Source organism: Toxoplasma gondii, chromosome III, assembly GCF_000006565.2.
Source record: "Toxoplasma gondii ME49 chromosome III, whole genome shotgun sequence".
NCBI lineage: Eukaryota > Apicomplexa > Conoidasida > Eucoccidiorida > Sarcocystidae > Toxoplasma > Toxoplasma gondii.
In genome coordinates this window covers 878,113-904,898 of record NC_031470.1, presented here as the reverse complement: position 1 = coordinate 904,898, position 26,786 = coordinate 878,113, and the positions used below count along the sequence as shown (strand labels likewise).

Sequence of the window (26,786 nt, the reverse complement as noted above, 5' to 3'; positions counted from 1 at the left end):
CTGTGACAGCCTTCTTTTTGGTGTTTTCGCCGTTTGCGCCAGCGTCTTGGACCCGACCGCAAGGAACACGTGCTAACGCTGGCGCCGCTCCCTAGCAGGCAGGAAAGGAAAGCGAGGACGCTGGGACACGAGTGGCAGCGTCTACTCGGCTGCGCGGATACAGCCGGAAACCGCAGTTGGCTTTCCCTTCCAATGAAGAGAGGGCGGCTTAGCTGGAAGTCACAGCGAGTGTGTAGCGAATCTGAGACCCCGCGAGTGCACCGTCATCCGAGACTGCTTCGACGTCTCCAAGGAGCTGTTGGCGAAGAGATGACAGGCGAAAGGGAAGGTGTTGAGCAAAAGCGTGAAAGGGGGTTCCGAGACACTGTACCGTAACTGTGCGGTTTAAAGCCAGAATCTAGGGGCTTGACACATGAGCACTGTCTCGGGAAAATGCAAAGAGGCCTCCACCTACTGTTGACGTGGGGCGTGTTAGATTGTGAATACGGCCTTTTCGAGCCCCGTGACATTTTCTGCACTCTCTTAGCAGAATTGTTCTGTGGAATGCCTCTTCAGCACTCATTCTTTCTTCCCCCCGTGCTGGGTTTGATACCACACCGCAGGCATAGTTTCACTCGTTTGTTTTTTATAGGGACGCACGGTGAATGTTGACAGGATTGCATTCTTCTCGTGTAGCAGTGTTATTGCACTTGCTTCGGCAAAAACGGCAGTCCGGTGGAGACAATGACGACTAGATGACGAATCCGCAGCAGCAGGATAGTGTATCAGATGTAACTGATGTATTGCTCGCTGAATAAATAAATGCGTGTCGGCGTAATCGCATTTCTTGTTTTGCGCGGAGAACTAAAGGAAGAATTTCCTGGAAAGCTGACGTTCGCTTACGCTTACTGTGCTCTACTGAGGTTAGGATGCTGCCTTGAGAGCTCCATATCTACAAGGGTGCACATCTTTTGGGAATCGCGAAGTTGTTCCTGAAAGAGGACTAGACGGGAATAATACTGACACACAGCGCTCTTCTCAGCTTCCCTTGATCTATAATTCAGTCCGTGAATCGAAACAGAATGTGAGGTGTGTCCGAATAGGGTTTGCACGCTTGGACGCCGAATAAGTCCTTGTGTCGATCCATAATCACGGCCCCGTTACGCGTTCCCTAACTCAGGCTACCACCCAACTCGTTAGTAACCGCAACTTCTCTCATGGAGGGTAATTGCTATCCTCTAAAACTGTAGAATAACATAGCGGAGATTCTGATTCGTGGTTCGGATACCCATTCTAACAGCTAAATCGCGGAATCGTTTCACACGACGGCAGTTCCACCAATTGTATTGTTCGGGAAGAGAAAAGCCGAACGGCTTGCGGTTCATAAGTGTTTCATTGTGGTCGACCAGTAATTGGGTAAATGAGCAAGAAGTAAGTCACACAAAAGGCTAGCGAACGTCGGGACTGAATCCGAAGGCCTGCAGATAGTCATACGAAGCCGCTGCCGCTAAAAAATCAATTTACCTCGATAAATAAAACTACTGAGCAGTGGCCTCCGTTCCAAACACAGACGCCCTTCGTAGCAAGCTACGAGATTCACTCCGAAGGGTCCAGAAAACGAGAAAACATCCCGCGACCGACACCCAACTGGCGGGTTTCGCTCCATAAAAAGCTGTTTATAGTGGAAAAGGCATATGAAAGAAAATCACACTGGCGCCAGACTGCCGCCCACGAACAGAACACGCCAATAGAGACGGTGTCGTCTGTGAACAGAATGTCAGAAGCTGTGACAAGGGCACTGCACTTCCCACGAGTGTTCCTCGACCGCGTGATTCCCCAATTAGACACGAAGTATCGTAGCACGGCAGAGGCTTCAGCTTTTTCCTGACTGCAATTCATCACATGTCGCCGATAGTGATTGGACGACTGAAATCCAAGGTGCCTGAAAAAGAATAGAACAACAAAAAAATCGGCATGATGCGCTCGTCCACAAGGGCTGGAAGACAGTGAGACATTCGTCACCTCCACCCACTGCACTGCATTGTCCCGTGTAGAGTGTTATATGAAACCTGTGAAAGGTAACATGCCTTTCGCTAGAGCGTGTTTTTCCACCCACTGGATTCTAGGTCGAGGTGAGAATCGCCGCCGACTTCTGTAAACACAACAGAAAAGAAGAAACGGCAAAACCGGAAAATATGTGAACATGCACGGAACTCCCATGTCACGAACCCGCAAATCCAGTGGAAAAAATTGAGACTGGCGCCTTAGACTGTCACATCTCTTTCTACCAGTCAGAGAAGAATCTTCTTGAAGAGAGAAGCACACTATTCAGAGGCCTTTCACGACCGACGGGCACAGTGTCCTATTACAAAGCTGAAATCTGTCCTTTCTACTCTCACCTCTCACTGTCCACACTTTTTCTGTCCCTGCATCCACTTTCCCTCAGCTCAAGAATCGAGTACGAACAGGGATCAAATCTCAGAAAATCCACCCACAGCATCCGCTTGGACCCTTTTCTACCAGGCTTCGTTTTTTTCATTTCTTGATTCGCTGTCCTCACCGGGCATCTGAACAACCACGACGGTGTCTGTGGATGTACTCTGCATCGCACGAGAAATGACACTTCCAGCGGAGAAAGCGGGCAAAGACAGACGCCCAATTTCCAGATAACTGGCGGGGACACCATTCTTTCGCGACAGGTCCTTGTCCAGTTGATCCGCCAGGAAACCGACAATTCCGGATTCCACCACGTGTTCGTGGCACTGCAGACAGGCAGCAGGACGACCAACAAGCAAGTCATCGGTTGGTTAACGAAAGCGTCTCATCGCAGCAAGGACATATCTGTGCTTTGTCCCCGACATTTGGGTTGATGTATACCCGAAAAATGCCTCTGATGTTGAGCGCGATGTCTGTCTATTGAACCGGTGGAACGGGACTAGACATTCTTCCACTGCGTCTTTAGGTACCTGCTTTCTGAAGTCTCTGTCAGTCGCTCCGACTGCTGCTGCTTCTCCACTGCCTCTTCGGGTTTCTTCCTGGAGCTGCACCATCGAAAGAGCACCGTTGTCCGCTGGTCGACCCCTAGCCCTCAGCTGAGAGTGGAGAGAGACGAGCTTCTGCTGTATGAAACGCAGAACGTCGTCGGAAGTGAAAGAAGCGAGGCTGCGCCGCTCCACAGCTGAGACCGGCACAGGAACCTCGACGATCATCAGTTCCCTATCAGGGTCCGCAAAGTGCAGCGGATTATAACGCAAGCTGGCGATGAATCTGCCTCCTTCAGCTGGCTCGGACGCGTCTGGGAAAAAACGAGCAAGGGCAAAAGCCATGAATACGCGAGAAACTCCTCCGAAACGCAACCTTACCCCTGCACACCGCGTCTTCCGAGTGTGTTGCAGGAACTCTGTAGAATCCCTCGAGCGACCGAAGAAAACGGAGAAAGAACCGACGGGATTTCGTGTGGAAAGAATGGACAGGGGGAGAGTTCAGAAAAACGTGATGCTCCTAGATCTCGACAAATACAACAAACATCTGCGTCCCGATTCACGGAAGAAACAGAGAATGATGAACCTAGGAGTGGGTTTACCCTCTTTCCCCTGGATCTCTTCCCAAATGCCGATGCACCTTCCCGACTCTTAATCGCAGAAATGGGGACACGTGTTCCTATCATCAACGCACTTCCAAAGAAAAGCAAGGCCGTGTCTCTTTGGAGAAGTTCGTTTCCCGTCTGCCGCATGGAGACGTCTCCTCTCCCGCTTAGTTGGTGAGCGCCGCTTTTGTTTTTGCACCCCCCATTCCCGTGTTCAACTCGGTCTACCTTTGAGCCTACCTGCTTTGTCATATTCCACGTTCTCGTCGAAAGACAGAAAGCTCGAGACATCCGGCGACCCTCGACGCAGCGACGCAGGAACAGGCATGGAGCCGCCTTCTCCAATTATTTTCTCGGGGTCCAGCAGGTTCTCCCCTGAACCCGTCTCGCGGCTTGCAGCCTGTCCCTTCTCTTTCGGCCCCTCCACCCGAGCAACACGTTTTGAACGAGACTTTGTAAAAGCATTTGCAGAAGCAGGAGCGGCGCCTCCAGGTGTATAGGCGGCTAGAGAAGTAAACAGATTGTCGGATTCCCACACAGGTGTCACCACCTTGGAGAGTTCGCGGAACGCTGGCGCTGGGGAGGCAAGGAGAGGCAAAAGAAGATGACGAGGGGTGAAACACCAGAATCCGTTGTTTGTTGCTCGATACATGAGTGGTTCTTTCATCAGAGAGCTTAGCAGCAGCGGTGGACTGAAATACACGCTGGGACCACCGTTCCGTAGTCCGGAACAACAGCGGGAGACGCCTTCCTTGCATCACCACCTAACCCGATTTTGTACCGCCCCAGACACCAAGAAATGTGACACAGGACAATACATATGACTGCCAGCAAGGGTCTCTTGGGAAGCATGTCGAAATCTTAGTGTAACAAATGTACTATTCTGAGAATCGCCGATATCAGGTACGTCTGCTGCCAGTGACAAGGTTTCCGTATCTTGTATCCATTCAGAGAAACTTCTCGTAATTCTGCCATCAACTTTCGCATTTCTGCTTACTTCCACAAGCGCATCGTCTACCGTTTTTCTTGCAGAGCCTCTCGCTGACCTCTGGGGCAAGCGTGGCTGCATGTGACGTATGGCACCAATACACGAGTTCCCTTTCCGTAGGTTGCAAAGACTGTTTCTATCTGAAAAATATTCAGAGATGCGCGCGTGTCTCTGTTCACACAACGAAACTGATTTTCTTTGATAGCGATATCTCTGTCTTTTTCGTTTTCCCATTTATTCTTACCAAAAAGGCTATCGCGTACGTCGGTGCCTCCAGCGAAACCGAAGCCAACGGCAGCGAGGTGGGCACCAATCTTCGGGAGGCGGGTGGCCTCCGCCAAGAGCGTCGAACCTTGAACATGCATGTAGTACCAGGTTCGGAGCAGAATTCCGCCGGCCATGTTGAAGCAATCTTTGAAAATGTGGGACATGTGGAGGGCCGCAAAAAGCGCGCCGATCTGCGGAGCCTGGGGTGGACGGCGCAGAACCGTCCGGCCGATCCTCCGGAAGACGTTTCGGTGGCGTCGAAGAATTTCTTCGCTCCAAACAGACAAGCCCTGCAGTGCTATCGTCTTGTCCGTGAATGGCGTGTCCAGAGTGTTGGCAATTCCTCCGTACAGCGAAACAGCGGGAAACCGCTTCGTTTTAAACGGCGCGTACACCACATTCCCTGCGGCAACCACTGAGACGCAGGAGACAAGGGAACAAGCAGGAAACGTGGAAACCTGCGAAAGGAAGGTGGGGTCGCATGGAGATAGAAGAGACACGGGCAGGTGGGATACGTGCGGGGGGTTGTTTCCTAAATGGAGTCAATGTGAATCAGATATGCACGAAATTAGGGAGGAACCGTGAGGGATGGGAATGCGGGGCGAGACCCATGCCTAAGGATGAACAGAGAAGACGCGGCTAACACATAAATCACGTCTTTGTGTGGGTACGGGAAGAAGTGGGGACTGTATCCTTGGCACGTTTCTCTTAACCACGTATGTCTAAGAGTGCCGGAGATCTTCATGAGTTGTAATGATTGCGCCGGGCAAAGCACGAAGGAGGGGAGTCCACATGGGACACGATGAGGTTCCTCCAGCCGCGACGAAGGAGACCTGAGTTGTCTATACAGAATGTCATGACCGGCGACCTGTGGAGAATGAATAAATTATTGGCACTTTTCCGTGGATGGCATCGGACAAGGCCCTCAGACTTACTCAGCGCTCGGCACTGTCGATACAGGTACTCTGCATAGAATCGAGAGAAAAAGACAAGACAGAAAACCGATTTGTGACACAGCAGGAAAGGGAGTCACGCGTTAAGCGTTCTGTGGATTGGAGACGCATTTGCTTGATGCAGACGAAAACGTGTCGAAGAACTCGAAGAGTTCGGTGTCTGAACAGTACGAGACCAGAGGAGAGGCAAAAGCCTCATCCTCGAAGCGTCCACGAGTTGGATGTGACCGCCGGCTTCTTCAGTGATGCCCCACGGTTTCCTCGTGAGCATGATTTCCTATCGATCTCCAAATTTCCACACACGGAATATTCGGTTCCTCTTATCTCCCATGTCAGCAGAGACAGTGCATACCTCCAAAAACCTAAGCTTCAGCGAATGTGCACACTGGGGTTCTGAAGCCGTCAAGTTTAGTCCACAGCCACCATTATCTACAAAACTCTATCTACGAAAGCAACGAATGTTGTTTTTTGAACAGACTTCGCCGAAATATGGTATTCGCTTGCTTGGCCACACAAAGAAGTCTTTGGGTACATTTTTCAATCTCGCCTTTTTCAACCCGACTTACGTTTCTGGAACTTCATAAATCTCCGTCGCCGCTCACGCCAGTGAGAGTGGTTTGACGTCCCGTCTTCTGAGTAAGTCTTCAACAGATACTTGTGACCGTGTGCCAGACGCTCCACTAGCGTCGAATGCGCCTGAAAGACGAACCGGTAAGTTCGTCACAGAAACGTTTACGGAAGCTCAAAAGCTTCTGCGCTCCACGGCTCAGCCGACAATTTTTTGGCGTATGCATGGACACGAAAAAGATGAAGCAGATTAACATGACCATGAGGAAGTCGACGGCTGCGTTTTACGCTGTGGAGCGATTCGGCTAGTATCAGGAATTACACCTCGAGGATGAGGTAACTACACCGTGGGAACGTCGAGGAAGATCGGACACTCGGCGGCCTCAAAACAGAAAGAACTGCGTATATGTACCCAGCAAATACCAACTGCTTCGAACAGACCCGTGAATCAAGTCTTCTCCGCCTTTGGCCATCCCGGCCGTAAAGCCAAAAATGTTTCAGACTGTCCCGAACAGTTCGGCTGTCTAGACGACCAACTGCACTCACCATGTTGCCTCCCTTTTCTTCGTGACCGCCGGCAACGAGGTGTTGCTGCCAGGAAGAGACGAAAATGCCAACCGAAGCGCAGAAGGCAGCAAACGGCGGCTCCAGTTGTCTGGTGGAACTCTGGGAAGACATGAACTTCTCAATGACGGGGGGGATCAGGAGCGAGAGACGGAAGATCACATCGGTCGTCGACTTGACCGAGTCCATGCGGCATCCCTCCGATATCTCTGGGTCTAGACAGGGGCATGTGTCTGAAAGTCAAAGCCAGAATCCAAATCGGATGCGGGTGGCTTTTTCTTCCGTGGCGACGTTTCGCAAGGACAGAAAGGAGCTACACGTGGAACAGGGTTCCTGACGCGCGCGACCTTGCCTGTTTTCAGGTCCCACCGCTGGGAAAAAAGCGACTGCCCACGTTGTGAAAAAAAGGCGAAGAGGAAGTCAGGCCAAGAATGAGAGCCGGAAGGTGAAGACTGAACACGGTAGCGACAGCGAACATGCAACAGACGCAGACAGGGAAAAAAAGCAAACTGTGAAATCTCGCCACGTGCTCGATGAGGGCGCAACACCAGGCATTACGTGCGAAGGAACAGGCCGAACCAAGGAGAGGAAAACAAGTCGAATCGGACCTGAAGTCTAGTAAGAAAAATCGCGCATACCTGAGGTGCGCACCCAGGAGGGCATGCGAGTCATCGGGCCTACAAGGAAAGAAACAAGAGAAATCGAAAGAGTCATACGAGCCTCCTACGGGAGTGTCACAAAATGAGTGACCTCATCTTGTGCTTGGACGACTTATTTGCATTTTACACACATTCAAGGTCTCATCACCTTCTACACGAAACCGTCGCTCAGAAACAGACATAGGTGTCAATACACTCGCAAGATCCCCCTTCGTCCGACACTCTATGTTTTCGGCTACCTTACAGAAAACCGGCCTCTGAAAACGTCTTTATAGCGACCCGATCATCGAGTTTCCCGTAACCGTCATAACCTTCACCCGTTATTCATCCTTCGTCGATGAACCGATTTCATCACATTCCCACATTCTATCTCATTTACAGACATGCACGCATGTATACATATATATATATATATATATATGCTTCTCTTGAACTGACATCGCATGTGTGCCTATAAAAAGGTGCCTCTCTTGTACAGAATCTTACCACTTTTCGCGGTGAGTACTTTGTTAATGTAGGGCCACGCGAGGCGTCGAGAAGTGGAAACGGCTCGCTGAGAAGCGCCGAGCAACGCGTTCGGCATTTGCCCTTGCCCCCAGAGTGTGACCCGTTGAGAACCAGACGAGGGAAGCGAGTCGACAACCGGCAGTTCAAAAACTGTGAAACCATCTTTCCCTGATGCGGGAGAAGTCGCTGTCGGCAGCTCGAAAACAGTGAAAGGGTCTCTCGCTGATCCGGAAGAACCCGATGTTGACGCGGCTGTTTGCTCGTCTTCGTCTGTCTTCGAATCTGCTCCCCTCTGCAGGTCCTCACTTTCCTTCTTCGGGAACTCGTCGGGGCCTCCTCGGGCACGCAACTCGCTCTCCACCCCATCCGCTCCAGCCCGTGTTCCTTCCGTGTCGCCAAAGGTCCCTTCTGTCTCCCCAAGTGTCCCTTCGTGGTCTGCAGGTGTCCCTTCGGGCTCGCGCGTTGGCAGCTCGGGCGTCGGGGTGACGGGCTCCGGTGGCAGCGCATCGAACTCGGCGAGGGCCTGCTGGAAGTCGGTACGAAGGGACTCTGGCATGGGCTCTCGATCTAGGCGCACACGCATCTCTGCACGCAAAAGAACAGGCGAAAAACCACCGGAGAAAAGAAGTTCGAAGGCGATGCCGACGGGGGCGGAACTGAGGGCCAAGAGGCGTCGGAAACGCTACCTGAATACTCTTTCGCCCCCCTTTTAGGTTCGCTCCAAATTCACTTCTCTCCTGTATTTCCCCTATCTGTTTTCTTCTTACGATTCAAGAGGAAATCAGCTACGTGTTGAAAGATGTGGAGCGGGGTGTATAACTCCTTTCCACATCAAAAGCTTCCAAATCTGTGGATAGTAATTACGGATGGTCTTTGTCTTCTTCCCAGTAAAACGTCTCTTGCCACTGTTCACGTACTCACCGTTAAACGCCCTGTCGAACGCCTGCAATTCAACGTCGTCCTCGGGAACCTTCGACAAAGGCCATCCCAGAGTCTTGTACGCGCCTGCACACGTCTCCGGGTGATTGGTGAAGCAAGACGAAATGTAGTCTTGAACGGACTGTCGAGGTTGGCGATCGAATGCTGAAAAGCAGGGTGGGACAAGAGAAGAATTCTGAAGCAGTGAAGAACAATCGAAGTCGGTTTGTGTATAAAATCATCCACTTTCAAAAATATGGTACAAAACTGAGGTAAGAATTAGAGAGGCACATGCAGAAAAAGTGAAGTTGCGAATGAATCGCGCGGGAGCGAGACGACGCAATCGAGGACTCCGTCACCGAGAAGTCGCAGTTGCACATTGTGGAGAAAACCTGAAACTCTAAGAAAGTTGAGAAGGACCAGGAAACACGAGAAAAGGATATTCATGGGGGAAAGGTCGAAAAGGAGGAAAAGACAATCTAGGCACACTGAGCGCGACAGCCAGACATGCAGCAACCCGAGGTCACCATCAAAACGAGGAAACTACGCACAGAGCGCAGATTCTCTGTCTCGTGTCTATGCAGGTCTTGCAAAAGGAACCCCTAAGGTGAGAAGTGTTTTCTGCACCTCCACAGATGTCGAAACGGATTGTCCGATGAGGCATTCGATCTCATACGGATAATAGGATAAGCAAGACAACGCGAGTCTGCCCTTTATTGTTGCTCTATTGGAAAATCGACCGGTTTACATTTCATATCCTAAACTGCCGAGGTGTTACGACGCGAGAAAGCGCTACAAGCTACACGGTGAACTATCGCTTCTCCACAGCGGCCTCCTGCTTGGGAGAGTTCCTCTGAGATCCATGCAGCCGGCGCGCGCGTCCATATCCCTCTAATATTTTGAATCGAATTCTACATCCAAACGACAAAAAACAGCATATGCACGAGAGACGCGAGGAACTTCGAAATCGTACTTATTCGATCGACGGAGGAGAGAATCGGGGCCTGGAAATGCGTTTCGAAGCTGCCAGGAGCAGTGCGCTGAACTGGGCTTCGAGGGTTGATACCCAGCAGTTCCTCCAGTACTTTAATCGGTATCTCCATGAAAGAAGAAATGAGCAGAATTGCCCTTCTCCCCGTCAAATCATCGGCTGCCGCCGAAACGTCCCACAGAGGGCTTCGGGGACCGAAGACGTACGAGGGGAGAGGCGGCAGGTTGTCGCCTGACCCGTCAAGGACAGCACGAGCTAAACACAAGAGAAAACAGAGAGTAAAAAGAAGTTAACATACCAAAACCGAGGGTACTCGGGATCCGAAAAAGAACAGCTGCGCATGCAAACAAAGAAGCCATGTATTTGTATTTATAAATACACACATTACACCTGCATGTTTTCCTACGTATATATATATATATATATACAGACCTACGTGCAGATATAAATATATATATATATATAGAGAGAGAGAGAGAGAGAAAGAAAGAGGCAGTCGCGATGATCTACGCAAGGAGCTGTGTATGTGATTCAGAGGACAGCGAAGCCATGGTGTTTATCCGAGAAGTTTGCGTCCGAAACACAGAACCGTGTATCAATTGCGGTGCACAGATGGAGGGGACATAATCCTTCTACGCTCTCCATCCAGGAAAGACTACTACTGTTCGTACCATCGCGGGAGAGTTTGAGGGCGGCGCTTGTTAGGCGGCAAGACGGCAAAGATTTAATACGTTCCTCGCCCATGGCGAGAGAAGTTAAGAAATGCCAAGAAGATACTGAGAAAGGGGAACACAAGCCATGGAGCTGCGAATCTCCGAAGAGGTGCTGTTGTTCCATTATAGGCTTCAACGTCTCCATCTGAATCTGTGTTTAATTCCTAGCCACCGACTCCGACAGAACCCACATCTGTGCACGGTGGCATTTCACTGTGTCTTCTGTTCTATCTATCTATTTATACATATCTATGTTTGTGTCTATCTATATCATTCTATCTTCCTATCCACATATGTCTGTCTCTTTATCGATTCATACATGAATACATACTAACACAGAGGATAAGGAACCCGGCATCTGATCACGCAGACAACTGCCCCGTTGCTTTTCTTCTATCTCTCGGCTGTGTTCGTTTTTCACTCTCGCTCGACCACCCTGGCGCAGAGCATCAGGTTGTCCACGAGACCAAGATGGCTGTCTTTCTCGTTTCTCCGGTTGTTATCTCACAGCACTTCCTTCTCGCGTCTCGTGGACTTGCCGGACCCTCCGACCCTTTCTCCTGTCCCGTTGACGCAGATGACTGGCCTAGCTAGTGAGGATCGATATCACCTTGCTCTTTATCGTTTCATAATTCACGTGGTCGCACCCATCCCGTCTTCTCGAAAACGCATCCCTTCCGTTTCCTTGGGGGAGGGAAAGCACCTCCGGGCGTCTCCCGGTTAGGACTTTGTTACACCGCGGTTTCTAACCTAACGTGAAAATACAATCCTTTCCATATCAAAAAAAACTAGGAACTCTTCCCATTTGCCCAATTCACCGACTCTGTGCCCCGCCTTGCGGAAACTGGAATAGCATGCCAAAATCTGGAGAAAATCAGTTGGAAAATCTTTACCTGGAGACATCATTTCCCGCATGATATTTGCGAGGCGCGTGCGGCCGAGGGGTCTTACGGCGGGCAAGCGCCTGTAGCCGAGAAGATCTCCATCGTTGTCGAGGCATCTGTCGATAGCCCAGGACGCTTCTGGAACTGAGGCGAGAGGACCACGAGAAAACAGAAAGGAACCGAGTTGAGCACCACCGAACCAAACCAGGTGTCAAACCGCGAGTATCCAACACACATCCGATAGTCTGGGTGAGAGCAAAAAAGAATGAAGACGGCAGGCACCCAGCGTAGAAGTGGCGACGAATGTGCCGCGACGAAGCGGCGTACCAGACGGAGAAAAAGCAAACGGTAGGCGCGTTTAGACACAGAAACATGAAATGGAGACGCAGACACCGAAAAGTATGGAGCCTCGAATCAGAGGTCTGCACGAAACTCGTAGACAGCCAAAAATACTGCGGAAACGGTTGGAAAAAGGCGAGAAACGAACTGCAAGCTTACTGTTGCATGCACCAACGACGTGCTGAAGGAGCAGCTTCGACGACTCGAGGATCGGTGCTGCGTCCGAAAAGGGCAGGCCCCAAAGAAGCGTCTTGGCAAATTTCGACAGAGCAGGGCAGTTCTTAATCAGGCCTGGATTCTCAAAGAAGGGCTGAAGTTGCCGGATCAGATGAGATCGCATGCACGCTCCTGCGTAAAGCTTAAAGCGCGAGCTCAGACGCGGCGGGATATCTGCGACGCACGAAGAGAGGAACATGAAAGATACACTGATTTGTTCGCCAAGCACAAGATTCCAAAACGACGTCCATTTGTCACGGATGTTAATAGATCACAGATTGGCCTAGTACCAAGAAGGGCAAGTCCCTGAAAAATCCGATGAGTCTTCCACAGCTGAGCAATACACGAAAATTTACATGAAGGCGAACCATTTTCGGGGCAGGTGGAATCAACCGACGAAGACGCCGGATTTTTACTCCGTAGGCGACGCCAAGCCACGGACTAGGAACTCGGGCATCGCTGTTTGCCTGAATCGGGTCTTGGCCTCTTCAGTGTGAAGCGGTCTCTGGACACGTCCCTTCTGGGCAATGTCGAGGAAGAGGAAAAACATGATATCTCGAAGACTGGGATGGCGTTCATGGAAGAACGAAGGACACAGGGGTGGAAGAAAAAAAGGCAATCTCTGCAATCGACAGAAGCGCCGTTTATTCGTTATGCAGGTCTCTCCACCGCGTACTGATAGGGTTAACAGGCTGGATCCACAGATAGGAGCAATGCCTTGTAGGCAGAAGTCTGGCAAGTCTGTGAGAGGGTAAACGAAGAGGCGGCGTGATTGTTTCTTACCGACAGCCGTGTGCATATCGAATTCAACGCCATACCGCCGGTAGATGCCGTTGTTCGAATCCGGAGGCACTGCGAGAGACACAAACAAGAAGACGATCCATTACTTTTTCAAGACTAACCCCGCAAGAACGATCTTCAATGATGTCCAAATAGTCCAGCTGTCCACCGGGAATAGGTTTTCTACAAACAGACACGTGCGTCTCGCGTTTTGGAACACCCGACCAAGACAGTGGCACTTCTACAACCAGAAGATTCCCAAGTCGTCGATACCTTGAGTTGCCCGTTTCGTAAACCAGATCACAATTCCTTGGAATATGATCATGGACACGCCACACAAAATTTTACGACTAGATAACTTTTCTCTTTCATGGGAGACAAGACGAAATAGGTCCTGCTTTCATGCAACGGCGTCAATTCTACGGTGTGCCCTACGGACTGTTCTGTGGTCAAGTATCTGCGGAAAAAAACCATCTATTCTCTACCCGCCACAAAAGAGAGGGAATGAAGTGGAAGCGCTCCAAATAAACCCATATATTTCTTGAAACCTGCGATGTTCCGACACGCCTGTATGAAGGGACGAACACACGAATTGCACAATCTTAGAAATCACCGCGCCTACAGCTTATGAGGAAAGTGTCGTCGTTCCATTTCATCCAGGTTCCAGGGGTCGGCATCGTCGTCACTGATGGTTGAATATCTGTGGGAAACAAAGAGCGAAGGAAACATTTTCGGTAAAATGTGATGTTTGGCACCTAGTTGCACTCTCGCCACGCAGTGAGATATCCCTGAGTAGAGACACAAACGAGGAAAATTACATGTCATCAGTGAACAGTCATGCTTTTCTATAGAGAGAGATGGGTGTGTAAAAACAGAGACTCTTGAGGGAACACACTGCTTCCTATTTCGAGTTGCTGTTTAGGCATCTGAAGGGACATCTGCCCAGGCCTCTAAGTCGGAGGCTCGATAGCTCTGAAGTCTGGGTGCTTTTCTCCCGTCATTTATCCGTGCGAGAGAGATCTCGGTCTCACGAAAAAGACTTGTAGCGAAACACACACAAAAAACGGTAAACAAACACAGAAAATACAACTACGCACTACTGAGGCATATATATATATATATACTTCAGTAAAAATCGGTATGCATTGAAAAGTGCCTTCACCACGGATGCCGGCGCACGTCCAAATATCTGTCCTAACTTTCACAGATATACATATATATATATATATATATATATATTTAACATGAGATGCAGTCTTGCGTAAGAGTTCAATTTGTCTACGTTGACATCACAGGAAACCGCTATACTCGTGATCGTATGACTCCTGTGTGGGTTTCTGTCCTCACAAAGGAGGCGATCCCCATGAGACAAAACTGAGGGTCTCTCCGTGAAGTGAAAGACCATATTTCAGTTTCCTCGTGGCCTCTCTGAATTTCGATCTACGATTCGCCTCCCTTACCATGGAGATCGAAAAACACCATGTCGTCGATGCGTCTTGCGGAGCAGAGACCACAGCGACCTTCAGCAACCTCTGGGGAAGGAGAGGCCTGGAGAACCTGTTCATCTGCACAAGGTCGGCAGTGGCCCAAACGGAGCAGTCGCAGCGCGACTCGGACTGCCTCCGAATATAAGCCGAACTTGCCGCCACCTAGGAGCACGGCTTCTAGGGGCCTTTGCGGGTCTTCGATGAGTTCGAGCAGCAGGGACAGATTGCGCTGGACCTGCGGCGCCAGATGTGTAACCGAGATGAACGCTTTCAGGCGCATCGGCATCCGGATGATGACAGTCATTCCCGTGTGCGACTTATCGAGGTAGTTCAGGCGAATCTGCAGATCCGTCACTCGAGTTCTTCGCGAGCGAGGGTACACCGAAAGAAACATCGTGTCTGCCTCCTTGTGCCGATCCAACAAAGCAGTGAGCCCCGCGTTCAACAGTGGAAGAACCACCGGCGCATGTGCAGCATACTCTGAGACGCATTGGAGAGCAGGGGACAGAGAAGCTGAGAGAGGAAGATTCCAAACAAGAGGCGGGACGGCACAGCCTAGGAAATGAATCTGAGGGTCCTCGTGTGCAAGCAGTCCGATGTGGGGACAGAGACTTTGGTGACTCGTGAGCAAGAGGGTCTGCTTGAGACGCCTTCAGCAGGTGGAAGAGGGCGCGCCAAGAGCAGCGACATCACTGAACGCGTGGGCAGTGCGGCTGCATCCCCGTAGACGACATCAACTCGACACCGAGGAGAGAAGGTAGCGAGTTGACGGACTAGGGTCACGTGGAAGGGCTCTATTCCAACCTTATGTGGACTATAATAAACGGATGAGCCTGTGATTACCCCAACGTCACTTCAGACGGAAATCAGAGACAACAGAGAGAACGAGAAAGTGGCGGACCAACATGAAGAAACTCAAGGATGTACAAAACCACTTCAGTGCATGTGTGGGCTTTCGTGTGGGGCTACATTCTCTCGCTAATCAGGATATGGAAAGGCTTTTTTTGCACGATTTGGGCGATTCAAAAGTCATTCTTCGACGCATGATCACGACTGTTTCTTTCCCTCCACCACAGTGAGATCTGTGGAGGTTCCTCAGAAAATCGGAACTCGAAACTGTCTTCAGGAGACCAAGTCCCCTCCATCAAGACGGGATTGACGGTTCTAAATTTTGAGGCTGCTAATCCGGTTGCCAGCTTCCGCGCATTTTCTATTTTATAAAAACGAAGAACCTGTTCATGTCCGGACGACTGTTCGTGAGATCCGAGGACATGCCGTCATGGAGGTCCTTCAGGTGCAAATGCAGTTCAAGTCTTGCCTTACTGGGTCGAGTGAAGTGACCCTTGAGGCGGTGGAGACGCGAAAAGATATTCTCGGCTTCTCGAGCTGAAAACCGAAAACAAAAACGCTCGCGATTAAGAGAGATTCTACGTCAATCGCTCAGCTCTAGCTATGCCTTCACAACAGAAAGCAAATGCTGGAGAACGCAAAAAAGGCATGGCCGTACATCCCTCGCCGTGTACTCGAACCCAGAGCTCAAGGCTACGTGCCCATCTGCGTGCAGACAAAAAGGTAAGGCGATCGAATGAAGAGCATGAACTTGAGCTTACTGAAGGGTGAGAGTTCTGCAAGCGCCTTCTGGCTGGCGGGAGTGAGCGGGGCCTTGAGAAGATCCTCTGAAAAAAAGGGAAAAAATTTCAAGCTTGGTCTCTCTTGTTGTGGAATTGCCATTTCCAGTTTGCTATGTACATGCGTCGACAGACACACCCGCAGCTACCCTTCGAGTACTTCTTCTGTTGCACTCCCCCCGAACACCTCCTTTATCGAACAGGTGTGCTTGCAGTGATGGTGCCGGGGATTGGATAGGAAGGGAGACGTGAACCGTGCGGATCTCACAGAGCAGCAAACATCCCCGCTAATGCTTCCGGACAACATGGCCGTGGGATAATGAGAGTCACACGTGCAGGATTGGCTGTGGACTATCGAGTGCAGATCCTGCGTTCCCCTCTTGACGCTAGTCCGTATCCCAAAGATAACTAAAACCACGAACGATATGAAATGTACCAGCAAAAGCCAGTGCATGCTTTAAATATACAGGTCTTTGTCAACAGCGTCTTGTCGTCAGCGTACACATGGCAACGGATACACATACTCATTCATCCCATACACTCGGATATATATATATATATATATATATACTCTTTTACGTGTGGCCACGCAGGTGGAGACAGGAATCTTACCGAGGAGAAGAAGCGCTTCGGGGGTTCGTTCTGAACGAAAAATCACAACACGTTTTTGACTGCATGGTCGCTCCATTTAAAACTTGGACGGCGTCTTCATCAGTGGCCGAGCCCATGAAGACGCGTTCCATGCTTCAGCAAAGTTTCAAAACAGGCCACCCACGCTCGTGACGGTCCCCTGGTTCCTCAGCGGGTAATAAAGGATCGTCAGAAGCCTCTACAAATGTCGAACATCCCAAGGCGCTCTCCATTCGTACGTTCGTGGATGTGTGCACGAACCTAACCGACAACGCGCAGACCCATTTTTATCGACCCATACAGCCGCATGAATTCATTTTATACATGGGGCAGCAGTGCGCATATGAGAGTTCCTCTCTCGTCGTGATAAGAGTGAAAAATGATATGCCTGAGGTGTTGAAACCCGAAGAAGACGCCAAACAAAGCCCTTGAAGATACGATTCCGTAGTCCAACTTAAAACAGACACTCCCCAGGAAAAGGAAGTCTATATGAGGCTAGGAACCTCTTCTATGATGTGTGAAACAATGAGTCTAGCTTCAGGTGTTATCTGAGTGGGACCGCATGCGTGGTGACTCAAATTACGAGTGTTATTCTTTGGAACAAAGTTCCATGCGCATCTAGTCCCATATTGAAACCGACTGGCTTACTGACTGAGAAGCCGACTCCGGATTTCATCTTGACAAAGCCCACGTCAACGGGCAGGCCGTAGTGAGAGCTGTAGTAGAAAGGCGCGGTGGCCTCGATGTCCTTTTCTCGCGCGGTCGGGTCAATCCCGCTGAATACTGTAAAGAGTTGCTTTACCCGGTGAAACGAACCGACGGCAGTCATGCGTGAACCCTCCATCTGGGCGTACACCGGAATTGACGACTGCTGGTCTGCTCCTCGATAGTCTACAACGCAAGCCATCGTTTTTGCAACACAAACGAATGTATAGGGAAGGGGAAAATAAATGGACCGCATTCAAGTCGAGTTCGTTAGTGCAAACTGCGCCTCTCCAAACATAATTCAAGCATGAACGCGATGTAGACGACATTTCTATCGAATGTACGTGTGTTTGTTCTACCAGGAACCCTCTCGTGATTTCTTGACTCACAGGTCTGCTTGAGAAAGCATGTTTCTACCAAAACGTTAGACTGCCTACATAGACATATATATATATATATATGTATGTATAATACGCGTCGAGAGACGAATAACGTTTTTTCTGCAATGTTCCTTGGACGGTTTAACTTACAGAGTTGTTTAAGGACAGCACGGAGTCCGTCTGCTTCCCAGAGGTCGTAGACGAGGACCTGAAAGAGGCCTGGGGGAAGGTCGTCTTCTTGGTTCAGCAAAATCGAGCCTGGTGGCAAAAGCAGCGGCCTGGCGCCGGTGCCCTTTCCGGGTGCGATCATCAGAAGTTGTCCCTGCGTTTGAAAAGCTGGTAAATGGACGACCTCGCACTCGACTGGCGTTCCGTGAGGCACTTCCGACTTCAGCAATAAGTGGGGCTGTAGGGCTGCCAGACTTGCGCCGATTTTGCATTTTTTCTTCAAGGACTGAGGCTCCCAGGACACCGGGTTGTCAACTGAAAGAAGGAAAGCGGAGAAGCGATAGCTCCAGGCTCCAGCAGCGAGACGAACGGTGCCCGGAACAACAGAGGTTCTCGAACAGAGAGGAGCGAGGAAAACCCAAGCCGCAGATGCCACTGGAGAAAAACTCGAGACGCACATGTTCTACAAGGACCGACAGCGAAAGACGCAGGTGCTACGAGAGGGAAATGAAGAACACCGGGTTCAGAATAGGGGGGAGAAGTACACACAAAATCCAGGCTCTGACACCGAATAAACGGGGGACATTGGTTCCACTTTTCAGGCACGAATGCCTCGCGTCAGACACCCAACAAACCCACGCTGGTTTCGTGGAGGGTTATACAGAATCAGTCCTGCTGTTGGTGGACGTCGACAGTGAACAACGTCAGATCCGCAGAGCTTTGAGGGAGCACTTGGAGAGGAGATAACCAGCGGAAGACCCGGGACACAGTTTTGAAATGAAGTGAGTAGCAGACGAGGAGAGCCCCGGAGGACGCAACAACGGCGAGAAAAAAAATCAAACACGATTAGCGAGGAACAAAGGACCGCAATTCGCAATGGCTGGTGTTTGCCGGGAGACCACCGACCACGCTCCATTCAAAAACGCTGACCGAGGAGAGAAAACGACACGAGTTCACGTTTCCGACGTCCCTTGCTTTTTTGCCGGTTGCCGCGTGTGACATCGTTTGGGGACGTCACGTCCGAGCCGAGGGGCAGCTGCGTTCCTGTGGCTCGCGTCGGCGTTCAACCATGAGAAGGTGAATCTACTCCTCGCGTGCAAACCTCTCCTTTCGCCTACCTTCGACTAGAACTGGAGCGTTGACCGACGGGACAAAGGGAGCAGAGAAATGGTGCACGTTCGGCTTCGGAAATTCCCCATTCGGTCCTGGAGTCAGAGGCTTCGTCTTGTCCGTCGACACAGATCGAAGGAGAGTCTCGACAGTGTGTGCGTTGGGCCCCAGGTCACAGGTAAGTCGGTGACTCATGCCAACAGGGGTGACTGCCAGAGAGAAGAACGCAACCACGGCACAGACGCTTCGTCGGACTAAATAGGGACACCTTTTAGGAGGCAGAGTTACGCATGCATCTATGTGTAAATGTACTCGTAGACGTGTGCACGTAGGGTGGCAGATCTAACAGCGCTTCGGTGAGAAGAGAAAATTATGAACGTTCAGACAAATCACGCGGAAGGTTACATACGGGGGACCGTTTGTTGAAGATGAAAGCTCTATCCAAAGACACCTGAAATTCCCCAGTCGTCTCATCTCTAGAGAGTGGAGTCATAAGTTTGGAACTGGCTGCCCTGGTGACACATTGATGGCTTCGAAATCCAATCAGAGACAAATCGCCCCTCACCATCTCTTTTCCCTGCTCTCGCGTCGTTTCTCTCTGCCCTTGCACCGTTGTAACTTTCCATCCCTGCTTCCGTTTTTCTTCTTTTCCCGTCCTCTTTATATTATTTTTGTCTCTCCTCTTGCTCATCTCGCCTCTGTCTTTCAAATGCCTTTCAGCCGACTCTTTCATGGCTCCGTTTCCTCCTCTTATATGTATAGATTCTGAAACACCTGGAGGTGTCTGCGGTGCTCACGAGGAGAGATGAGATTCGCGGTGGCTGTCTTCTCGTCGGCGACAGCGGAAATGTTTTGGTCGAGGTGACCCAGGGAGTCTCCCGTCTCGGACTTCACGCAGACAATGGGTCCTCCAAGGACAGGGAAGGAGACGCCTTCTTGTCGGTTCTCCTCTCGAGGTCTGACGACAAAGATGTTGTTTTCTGCGGCGTGAATGAGGTCCCGGCGAGGCACGGAGCAGATCTCGAGTTCATCTCCAGGTTTCACGTAGGGCGGCGGCAAGTGGGACGCAGGCCGAGGAGACGACACCGGAAAAATGGAGCGGCTGAAAGGATCCACCTGTTCCACGCCGGTCAGTTTCGGGAAGCCTCCAAACAAATTCGGGGAAGGCGTCTCGCAAGTAGCCATGGAGAACCCCAGGATCTGATCGAGCACGAAAGTCCCTCTTTTCTGACTCTCGACTGCTCGCACAAAAGATACAGAGCATCGCAGAGGACGGCATTGGCTTCATGTTGGCATACGCGTTTTCTAACGAGTTTTACTACGACTTGGACCACGCGATTACGATCTCAGGGACACTGTGACGGTAGGTCGAGACGCCTAGGCACACGGGGACTATTACTCCAGAAGAAAAGATAAAAGAAACGAAGTTCCGCAAGGCGTCCGAGTTTGAGACAGTCGACGCTTCTGCGCAGGTTATGTCGTGGAAATACCATACGGTGAAAAGCAAATAGAACTTCGGTGTTTCTCATTGCAGGAGAGCGTTTGTAGCAAATCCAAATGTATTTTGAAGAGTTCAAGAGCACCAATGCACCGGTCGGTCGAGACTCGGTGAGGAGGCGGCAGCTGCGGAGGGTAGGTAGCGACAGGAGCGCACACGATGCGCTGCGGATAACTAAGCGGTAGAGTGATACCTGCGAGTGTTTGGAGGACAAAGATCATTGAAACTAAACGCGCAAACTGTAAGACCACATCAGACTCCGTCGGAAGTCTAGTTCAACACTTTTAGATGCCTTTTGAAATGGAGGTGCTCTACAATCCTCATGAAGCAGAACTTCGTGATGCCAGACGCGCCTGCCTTACGTGAGGAGAGACTTGGCGCAGCAAATCTCCCGATATTTCCAGGAAGCACTTCATAGACTGCAGTGGACGATCCGACAGAAACTCGTTCTCGATCTTTCAGAGGGCGCAAGAGGCCCTTCCCTTCCACGACGAAGCACCGACGGCCGATGTCGGCACCGCATACAATCGGCAAACTTCCCCCCTGGTCAAGAACTGAAAAACCGAAACAGGTGGAAAGCAGAAGCGACAAGGCGCCACAATCACACATTCCAAGAGGAGAGAAAGGGTGACGCAACAAGGGAGGCAAGGAGCCGTGTTGAGGCGAGACGCGGGATGTAGTGACACCCTCTTCACATGCCGTGGAGCGGAAGACCACGAAAATATCCAAATTTGCTCCTGGATTGCTTTTAACCGAAACAACTGATGATGTGTCACCCATATGAAAGTGTGTTTGTTTCTGGGGAAAAGTAAGAAAACTACTTCGTGAATATGCAGAGAGAATTCATTTGATATATCCACGAAGAAAATAGCTGGGATATGTATATATATATATATGTGCGTACATGCACCTGGATGCCGTAAAAGTCAGACCCTCTTTGTCTGACGAGAGGCTGAGTGCATCTGATACCTATGTGTACTAGTGGAAGTCGATGGGGTACGAATGACGCAGCTACGTATTTCCTTCACCACGCATATTGAGCCTTTGACAAGATATTGGCTTGGAAGGTGCAAGAAAAGCAAGAAAAATGAGACACAAATGTCGGTCGCCAAACGCGACACCTGCAAGCAGCCTTACCAGGAACGAAGGGAGGGGCGTCTGTGTCTGTTGGGATGTAGGCGACCTGTGCGGCGGCGATAAACAAAGAAAAGGAAGTCACGAAGTGATAGCGGTGAGCTCAGACGGCTTGCGTGCAAGAGCACCAAAGGGATCACAACGAGAAAATTGACAGAATCACGAATCCAAAATGCAAATTCGACTGCGTGTGTAGCACTCGGGGTCACTATGAGCACATATGCATAACGCTAGAAAGGAAACGTGTTGAACGCAGACGCTAGATGCGAGACACGCTTCGGGTCGAACAGCATTCTTTCACACACGTTTTTGTACTTAAAAGTAATCCAATAGGCTCAAAAAGGCTCGAAAACGGGATACAGCTCCTCCGGCTTGTACGAACCCATTCGTGGATTTGTATGCAGAAACAAAAGTACAGAGTATTTCTGTTACACACCCTCGAGTCTACGACATCCGGGAAACCAGGTCACTCATTGCGAATGCGCCACGAACCGCCTCTAGATTGTACTTTTTCTTGCTGTTCATATAGTTATATCAGTAATCCTTACATCAAGCCTGGACCAAATCCATGTGGATTCCGTTGAAGTCGTGAGATAAAAAGGAATCTACCACGTTCATCTGTCTTAAGCAGGCCCGTATACGTTCACCAGTATCTTCAGGTGCATGCCTCGCGCCTTGAAAACATTCCTCACCAGCTTTCTCATCGTTGCATCCTCTCGTGAAGTAGGATCGCACTCGAAAAGCAATGTTCCGGGGAGGACTGACAAAACGCCATCTCTGAAGGCAAACTGGAATTTTCCGCCCTTCTCCACGATCGGGACTTCCTCGATCAACTCGAATCCAGAAGGAATCACTTGGGTCGCCGCTACATACGCTGCAAAGACGACAAAGGCAAAGACCGCTTCAACGGCTCATGGCGTCGCTGTTATCAAAGGTCTCCCTCAGTAGTGGGGAACGGGTACGGTTCGAAAGCCTGAGCCGCTTAGCCTAGAAGAGAAAAAACGAGAGGATATGTGAGTCACTTTTTGTGGCACCACATTCGGAAACTCGGGCCCGTGTCTTCACCACAGAAAGAAGGAAACCGCGAACGTCAACGAGAGGAGTCGCGAAAAGCGGGACGGCGAAGTAAAGGCGACAGTATGGAGAAACCTCGGTATGAAAGGAACAACTGGTGGCACAGGAAGATCCTCCAAAGAGCTTGAGTGGGGAAGACTCGGAAACGAGGAGTGTGGAGAAAGAAAAACGCGCAGAAGGGCCCTACGCGAAGAAGGAGGTGAAGAAACGCGGGAATAGGCTGAGGAAAAGAATCCCTAAAAGGCAAACTCGAATTCGATTTATGAAAGCCACGCAGGTAACGGTTAGAAAATCGAAACAGGAAGAGGCCAAGAAAGGACAGACAGAGCCCTTTCGGACGAGGAGATGCAAGACACGCGACGAAGACAGGTGAGACGATTCGCAAGGACTCGCAAAAAAGGAAAAGCCGAGGCATAATCCCAAGAGAAGTGTAGCTCGAGATACTCGCCCTTTACGTGACAGCAGGTTGAGACATGAGGTCTGAGTCGAGGGCATTCCAGGTTCCAACAACGAAGAACAACAGTTAAATGAGCCGCAGAACAGAACCGCCAAGAAATTCGTTTGAACCGTGTAAGAAGGAAGGCCGAGGAGCCAGAGAAGAGTCCCGCCGCATAGAGGAATAAGGCCAGAACGTAGCGCATGTACCGAGAAAAAAATTGAAGCCAAATAACTTTCGGGATCAAGCACTCGTTTCAGTGAGAAGCAGAGAATTCCGAATTTCAAATTTGGAGAAGTAAGGACAGCGGCAGCAGCCTCCTCTTCTCCGCGCTGCAGACTCCATCTCCACCTTAAACCCAAATATGTGCACGTGGAAATGCGCATATATGCGTATAAAGACAAGCACAGTAAAATGGTTTTCTGTGTACAAAGCTCCGTCATCGGACATAACTGATCTTTGCAAGGTCTGTATCTATTTGCCTGATCAGTTTCTCCATAACTGTGTTTTACCTCGTAATCCTAGCTACTGAGGATCAACGAGTGAAACCGACACGTGCATGGACAGCTCACGCATTGCCTTTGAGAGTGAAGGAACAGCAATTCCCAACTGTTGCTTGTTGGTAGGCGCCACGACGCACAGCTCTACAACGCTCCAGTGTCACACAAAACTGGGTTTTCGTTAGAATGTTTTCGTCGCGCAAAACACTGGATCACTCGAGATGAAACGGAAGAGTCAAAAAGAACGAGAGACGCCAATATCTTACATTTAGGGACCGGCGGAGCCTTCACACGTGGCGGCATTGTCACTGTTGTGGCATCCCCCGGTGGCAGAAGGGCGGCTGCAGCACAAGCTACAGCCGCCACGATCCTGCGAAAAGCAGGAGTCAAGAGATTCCCCCGTCCTTGATCCATTTGAATCTGAAAACGACTGCAATTTCCCTAACTGCTGGTCGAATTCAGGGACAAGCCAGCACGACCAAGTCGAAGAGCTCGGGCGAGACCGACCGCGGTGCCTTCTGCAGACCACCGGGCAGCAGCCACGGAACCCAGCAGACGAAGAGGCGTGAAAAAAAATCCGTTGCCACAGACGAAAAAACCAATTTTCGCGCTGAAAATGGACACTAAACGACTTTGCCTTCGCCGTCTAGATAGTTGGCAAAACGGTGGTTCTGCGTCACGTGTTGCTAAATCGGATCTGGCTGGTTCGGCTTAGACTGCGGCCCACCGAGAAGGAGAAGCACAACAGCTTCAGACACGCAAAAACGACAGATGAAGGGTAAAAGGAGTCTGTGACGCCTCTCGTCCTGGGGAAAATTGAGTTTCGTCGATCGCAAGACTGAAAAAAGGGCCACGTGAAACGGTTAGGCAGAGGCCGTTACACAGGCGGGGGTTTGTAGCGGGGCGACGTAGTTCGTGGGAGTAGCTGCCCGCTTTCTGGAAAAAAATTAGTTGAAAACGAGACAAATGTGTCCCAAGTATTTAAACGGGGCAGCTGTCGCACAAGGGAGAAACAGCTTGCCGAAAGATCCGGGAAAAGTGGAAAATTGCAGCGAGGCAGCCAACGCTCCTTCATGTCTTGTTTTGGGGAGACCCCAGTCCGTGCCGCGGCGGGGGCTTCACCACTCGCGAAGGAATCAACCGAGCAAAAGATACGTATTTGAAAACAGACAAGCCTCTTCTCAACAGTCGAAAAGAGAAGAAGCGGAAAGGCAGGACATTATTTTGTGTGGCAAGCAAAAGCATGCGTCCTTCTCTCGGGCTCCAGGCACGCAGGTCGCGGTCACTCAGGGGGAACGCAGACCACTTGCGATGCCAGAGTCAACAGGATGAAGGCGGCGGGGCGCAGGTCCCTAGAAAACCACATTGCGTGTAGCGATCCCGTCCCAGTTCCTTTCTTCCGTTACCTTTCCTCGTTAACGCGTTGCTCACATTCCACGAGAAACGCCTGTGGCGAACAAACAATGGACAGACAAAGAATCTCCACAGAGCCAGCAGTGCGGCAGAATCCCGGTGCACAGACTGAGAGCTTGCTTGTCTTTCTTGTCAGACGGGAAGCAGCCACGAGAAAAGCGTGACTTGTCGACGGGCGTCGGTATCTAGACCGTTTTCACCAGGAACAAGGGACAGGGGCGAGGCAGTTTTCGAGTTTGAAAGGGTAAGAGCCATCCACAGTTCGTCTACAGGGAAAAAGCCGGAAAATTACTACACAGTTGTGTCCGCCTGCATGGCAAGGTTATGCGCAGGCCGCGGCGTTGCGGCTCCCAGGTGACCGCCAATGTCTTGCACGAACAAATGCGACGAATGGAGGGGAAACATGGCAGATAACAACATTTCATTCGTACTACTCGAAATCGTAATCTTTACACACAAAGTCGGACTGTCACCAAGACGCTGAATGGGTTCCACCTCGCTCTTGAGAGGTACCGGAGCTGCGGCGGTATCAGAGAGAGTGGGAAGACAAGCGCAAAGTCCAAATTTTTCGACTGATTACATGAACTCGCGATAAGAGTGTGTTTTGTACCTGACGCAGAGTTTCAGTCTGATTCGTGGCTCTGAAGTTGGTGACAAAAGGTTGCCTTGGTGTGCGGGTGTATGCGTGAGCGACGCGGTAGGGGGAATCCCTCGACTGTGGCGTCAACAGCGCTAAACACGAAAGGGGTCTTTCATGTATGTGGTGCGATGACAGCGTTGCGAGGAACAGATCAACCAAGGAAGACTAAGGTCGCAGCATACAAGTGTGTTTTCTCATAGGATGCGTGTTCCTGTTCACGGCGTTGTGCATGCCGATCCGCGGGGAATGACTTCTAGGGGGCTAGCCGTTTAGTTTCACCTTATTAAAACCTTGCAGAAGCTAATCCGTGTGGCTGCATTGGAAATGAAAAGGCTTACAGAAGTAAAATCCATAAGAGAACTACTGTGTTGTGGCATTGCGCAGGGAACGCTTCAGTTCGCCAGCCCTTGACTCTGCCCTGGCCGCATGAGGACAAACGCCGCAGTGAAGTTCCATTCGATGTCGCGTTTAAAAAATGAATCACACAAATAAAGCATCTACGGAGTTACGACAACAGAATAGAAAACAGCCGGGATCCATCAGTTGAAAAGTGGGCAATTTCAATAAGTGCACTAACGTTGATTTGTCGATGCTAGTTAGCAAGCGGTTGACTGCAACACCCTCACATACACAGGCATACAATACATTCACTTCCAATTCAAGTCAGGTCACATTCCTAGGCACTTAACCACCTTTCTGTAGTGTATCCTCTGCGTCAAAATTGCATATCCGTATGAAGTATAGGGCATGAGATATTATCCACTGCTTCCGCGTCTACTCAAAAGAAAACTTTACTATGTATCACCGTTAAGTTGTGCGGGGTAGGCCGCCAGTTTCAAATGAACCATTAACGCGAAATAACGGTCGATTATCAAGGGCAGAGAAACATATCTAAGCCATTGCTGTGGACTCAGCTTGAACCCTGTTTAGAGCTGGTTTGCTAATTTCAATCGCGACCGTTACCTCATATATTTCCGTGAGTAAGGCACCTTACCATCTGCTTGAACCATACTTGCTGTTGATGCTCTATCAGAGTTGCAATGAGAGCATCGCACTGGTTTGTGGCGTAACT

At 50.4% G+C, this 26,786-nt stretch overlaps 1 protein-coding gene across 1 annotated transcript; it reads right to left on the bottom strand.

Moving 5' to 3' along the window:
- Nucleotides 1–1,316: 1,316 nt before the first annotated feature.
- Nucleotides 1,317–24,862, bottom strand: TGME49_253370 (hypothetical protein). The gene is made up of 30 exons (XM_018781005.1): nt 23,928–24,862; nt 22,344–22,525; nt 21,655–21,700; nt 20,880–21,071; nt 19,817–20,257; nt 19,028–19,228; nt 17,892–18,224; nt 17,305–17,547; nt 16,639–16,668; nt 16,009–16,074; nt 15,722–15,784; nt 14,372–14,878; nt 13,534–13,611; nt 12,915–12,983; nt 12,075–12,305; nt 11,586–11,720; nt 10,651–10,755; nt 9,962–10,234; nt 8,992–9,153; nt 8,050–8,655; nt 7,543–7,581; nt 6,887–7,137; nt 6,340–6,469; nt 5,756–5,785; nt 4,798–5,235; nt 3,806–4,141; nt 2,946–3,274; nt 2,540–2,741; nt 2,096–2,131; nt 1,317–1,921 (listed from the first exon to the last, which is right to left on the bottom strand). The coding sequence occupies exons 1-30, from the start codon at nt 24,073–24,075 to the stop codon at nt 1,878–1,880; spliced, it is 5,946 nt and encodes a 1,981-aa protein (XP_018638186.1). The 5' UTR covers nt 24,076–24,862; the 3' UTR covers nt 1,317–1,877.
- Between the last annotated feature and the right edge of the window lie 1,924 nt (nt 24,863–26,786).